The following is a 4,800-nucleotide window of genomic DNA, read 5'->3' as shown; positions in this document are numbered from 1 at the left end:
AAGAAAGCGCACTAATTTTACTAAATCAAAATAATTGTATTGCTTCATGTTCATTTAATTTAAGTCATACATGGTTACCTATGCTAAAATCTGAAATATACCAGAGAAACATACACCAACATTATTAATTAACATTACCTTTATTAATTTAAACAATGAGATTAAGTCAAAGTCACATAACTGACAATTTGCACAGACGAATTATCAGAGCGAATTTTCATATACTATATTATCCTACTATTGTTACACAATTTATCAACATACCCTTTTATAGGTTGATTTAGGTTCTTTTCATAACGATAGCAGAAAATACCTATCGAAGCGTCAAGGTAATTTCTCTACTAATTGGAATTTTCTCTTACAGCTTGAGCCTAAGTGTGTCGCAGGATACCCTCTAGGTGATAGTTCTTGATTACTTTTTGATAAATAATTCGTTCTTATTGCGAAATAGAATAGTAATAAAAGACTGAGGAGTAATAAAAGAGAGAGGAGAGTGAGGAAATTCTGTCTTTTTTAAAGACAAAAATTTTTGAGGCGATATACCCAAAAAGAAGTTTGTAAAAAATGAATCCGCCTCAACTATATAGAACTTATCTACAAATACGTTCTTGTTTGAAGGTGTATAGGGGAAGAAAAATTGGTCATTAATAGCGCTTATTTAGGAAACTGTGAGAGGATCCAAACGAACAAGGTTTCATTAAATGCATCTCGGACTGAAAAATGCGCAATCCCAGGGTCGAAGTTGTAAAAGTATAACGAAATATTAAAGGAGAATGAAACTAGTTTTGTGATGAAGTCAACTCGATTCCTTCTGGTATAATGAACAGCATTGATTTTTTTAATGTATCAAACCAATTATGGCAGTTTAAGTGATACTTGTTGCACAAAACAATAAACATTTATTAAGGAATACTGACCCAAAAGGCACTTTTTGCTACAAAAAGTAGCAGAAATCGACTGAAGGTTTAAAATACGCATTGTCTTTCCAGTTCAAGGCTTCTAGTGATTCTGTTTAAAGGTTTTTTAAACAAACATCGAGGCACGTTCAAATGAAAAAATAATGTGAAATATGAAGTTTGAAATAAGACGTTAAACCTTATCCCCGATAAAAACTATTTTGTTACGTTTTGCTTGTAAAAAGTTTCCGGTTTCACCTATGTTGGTTTATACTGTACGTATAAGTACACGTGAACAGAATGCGAGACGAGTTGCAATTGTACCTAACATGTATTTACAAAATGATGATCAAGAAGAACCTTTATACGGTTCCAAAATGATATTGTTGCTTAATTTTGCATGCAGTGTTTCAGATAATTTTAGTTTTGTACTTGTTTTTTATAATGATTTTATGAACTAAAGTTATTTTTTAAAGGCCGTGTTTTTAAGGTCCATGCTTCTTTCTGAATATTCAGATTGCAATAAAAACTAAATAGCTCTTAGAATCAGTCAGCAAGTATACATTTTCCATTTTGATTTGGAGTTCGTTAAATGAGAAAAAGTTGGACAATTAAAATAATAATAAATTGGCGATTTGAAATCTTTGATAAGAATTGCAATTATTGGCTTATTCGAAAACAAATGTAATTTTTTCTAGTAACTTTTTAAATCAGCAACAAAATTAACTTAGTTTTTGACCAGTTTTTTTGATCAGTTCTAAGAAAATAATGTAAATACTGATTTGTGTTTTGGACGTTTGTTCGGCAAAAGTAAAAAAGGCCAAAGTTCGGTAAAAGTAAAAAACAGTTATATTTTCTTGATCCCCTGGTACCTACGGACTTTCGTCACTGTTTTCGGTGGCGAAAGCATCACTTTTGACAACATTTTCATTTTTTTTTCAAAATCTTATAATTTTTTCTGCTAGTTTCCACGGAGGATCAAAAAAAATTGTGAACTTCGACTTTCGTCTCTTGTACCGTAATATACTATTTTTGTGGGAACTTTTTAAATCAGCCACAAAATTACCTCAGTTTTTGACCAGTTTCTTTTATCAGTTTTCAGAAAAAAATGTTAATACTGATTTGTGTTTTGGACGTTCCTTCGGCCAAAGCAAGGCGTGTGTTGAAATTCCCTTGAGAAATTGTCTAAATGAGTAAATAATTACGGAAATATGAACTGGTCAGTAACTTATCTATAAGAATAATGTTGCAATAGTTTATTCAACCAAAAATTTTCAATCTCAGTCGAAGAAGTCAATAGAAAAGTATAACAAATTTTCGAAGCAATAATAACATTTTTTTTATTTGTGGAAGTTTTCGATTGTTGCTGTTGTTTTCAAAATTTTCCATTTCAACTTGATTTTCTGCAATTCTGTCCGAGTTCATAACTTTCTAGCTATTCTACATAAATGACACCATTTTATTCACCGTTTAACGGTAAAAATGTGTTGTTTTCCCAGTTAACTCTTTTTATAAAGGAAAATGTTAATATCTGTTTCTTCCAGTATTTGTAGCACTTTATAACTCAATTTTGCGCTTGTAACTGTACATCAATTATCTCTGATACTTGACATTTCTCAGTAAATGTCTTGAGATTCTTGCTTATCGAATTGCGATTCCGGAAAATAAGTGGAATGGAAGCAGCCAGACGACTTAGTCATTATTACCAAAAATGTAGCTCAATTTGCCTACAATTGGTAATCTTTTTTTGACGCAGACAGGCCCATATTAGGAAATACGGCATCGTTTTGTTCTGTTATTCTAATCAAGTCATCGTTTTTACGCATTTGGTAGGAAATATGACATGTGCGGCCAACATAAAACGTTTTATTAGTCTACCACAACATATGTAAGTTCCAAGGCATTAGTAAAATAAAGAATTTACCTGGTTGTTCGACGTATTCTTTTTCCTTGTTAGAAAAATATGTTTTGAATTTTGATGCTAAATCACACTGTAACGCTGCTTAACGTTTCGGCTTCTTATTAGGTAAACACCCTCAGAAATAGTAAAGTTTTTTCTTACTTACTCCCTTAAAATAGTTTTTGTATGATTCCTCTCTTATGCCCGATCGTTCATTATTCTGGTGTCTCCCTGTCTTTGGTTGTTTCTATTATTCCACAAAGCTTAATCTGCTTAATTAAACTTCTCTGCTATTAGTTTCCAGTGATCCAATGGCCACAAATAGACGAGATTAAATCTAATGAAAATTTTTGTTAGTACGTTGTTCAACAGCTGCTCTTTCGATCGATGATTCTGATTAAGCCGGCAGGAAACATTTCGCACGTTGTTCCGTTTATAGGACAATTGTTTGTACAGTCACATTTGTCATTGGGGATAAAATATTGATTATAATAATATACCGGGGCAATGTCGCAATCATTAGCGTAATTTAATCCACTTGCATGTGTTTATAGCCCGTACGATACTTTTTGCACAATCGAAAAAAATTCCCGCGCATACAAATTAATAATAATTTGTATTGTGGAACTGTCGCCTATACATTTTAAAATAGGTTTGATTTTCCCGCTAATGGCAAGTTTCATTTAATCGTATGCTACAAATTGCAGTTATATCGAGTTTTTGAAGTCTTGCCAGGAGCGTTAATCGATTTGTAATTGTTTGTTGTTAATTGATTGTATTTCCACTTTTTCATGTCCTTTGTTTTTTTTGTTTCAGAGCAAACAGCTGAAAAACGATGAACGCACCAGCATCACATCAGGTGACGGTGTTTCATGTCTTCTGCTTCAGAACATCACCACCGACGATAGCGGAAAGTACGATGTCACCGTGGAGAACCAGTATGGTTCCGAGTGTTACTTCGCCTCAGTTTCCGTTGAAGGTAAGGAAGTTGAGCGACGCCCATTTAACGTTTAACGTTTAACACTAACCATATCCAAAGTAACTCGGCTTCCTTGCGGATCGTTAGTAATCTGGCGTTGAACCCTCTTCGAAAACACACATTAACTCAATCGCAAAAAATTTAAAATCTAAGCCAATAGGTAGAACATTGAAGAGACATTTTGCTAAACCTTTCAAAACCTAAAAGTACAAAAAATTTTGAAAAGAATGCAGGAGCAACTAATTTAAGTGGTTCTTGTTTCGTGGGTAGGATCGAATATTCGTTGATTCAACACGTGTTTTTTGAGAATTTAATTATGGAGCTTGTGGGAGGAAAAATCCAAGCAGCACTAGAAAGAGGATTGAACCGTTGAACGAAGTAGTTGACTTGATTGGGTGAATTATGATCGAGATACTAGATTTTTTGATAAAAACCTTGAAATCAGCTACATGGAATAAAAACAGAACCACTAATGCAATGATTTTAGCTATAGGTCTTCTCATTTGATTGGCTGGTATTAAGTAGAAACTAGTTCTTATTAAGTTAGAACAGCACATAAAGGTCAGTAGCCTTATCTGGTATTGCTAATGTTGGTACTTAAGCGGAGTAATTAAATTATTTTAAGGTTATTCCGCACGCTGGTTAACGCCAATTACTGCTAATAAATTATTATTAAATAGCTTTAGCAGTATTTACTGCAACCAACTGTAAACAAATAATAATAATATGTGCTCTAATGCATTTTTATTCATGTGGTTTTAATCGCACTTTTTCAACTGACTTAACTATTTAGATGATTTTACTGCTCAGTTCTGATCACTGAAAAATATCTTTGATCGAAATTGTAAATACAGGGTGATTCAAAATTGGCGTCATTCCTCTGGAGGTGTTGTCTGGCGCTGTTATAGGAGTACAGAAAAATGGTAAAAGAAATTAATTGTTATTAAAAACTGAGAAATTTGCAAAAAACTATATCAGAAATACGGCAGCAATGTTTTTCAAAGTAATCTGCCTAATTAACATTG

At 32.9% G+C, this 4,800-nt stretch overlaps 1 protein-coding gene and 1 long non-coding RNA gene across 2 annotated transcripts in view; both read left to right on the top strand.

Moving 5' to 3' along the window:
• LOC109535867 (titin) overlaps nt 1-4,800 on the top strand; it is a 113,278-nt gene that overhangs the window by 94,209 nt on the left and 14,269 nt on the right. Inside the window, exon 60 of the mRNA XM_048669879.1 lies at nt 3,613-3,775. Coding sequence (XP_048525836.1) covers nt 3,613-3,775 — 163 coding nt within the window. The remainder of the gene's footprint in view (nt 1-3,612; nt 3,776-4,800) is intronic.
• On the top strand, nt 197-910 carry LOC125505632. The gene is made up of 2 exons (XR_007282300.1): nt 197-553; nt 619-910. It is a non-coding gene; the product is annotated as an uncharacterized LOC125505632 (long non-coding RNA).

The sequence above is a fragment of the Dendroctonus ponderosae genome, unplaced genomic scaffold (assembly GCF_020466585.1).
Source record: "Dendroctonus ponderosae isolate FM_Combo_2020 unplaced genomic scaffold, Dpon_F_20191213v2 Dpon_F_20191213_9, whole genome shotgun sequence".
Lineage (NCBI taxonomy): Eukaryota > Metazoa > Arthropoda > Insecta > Coleoptera > Curculionidae > Dendroctonus > Dendroctonus ponderosae.
Note: the sequence above shows the minus strand (reverse complement) of the source record. Positions and strands in the feature narration are given on the sequence as shown.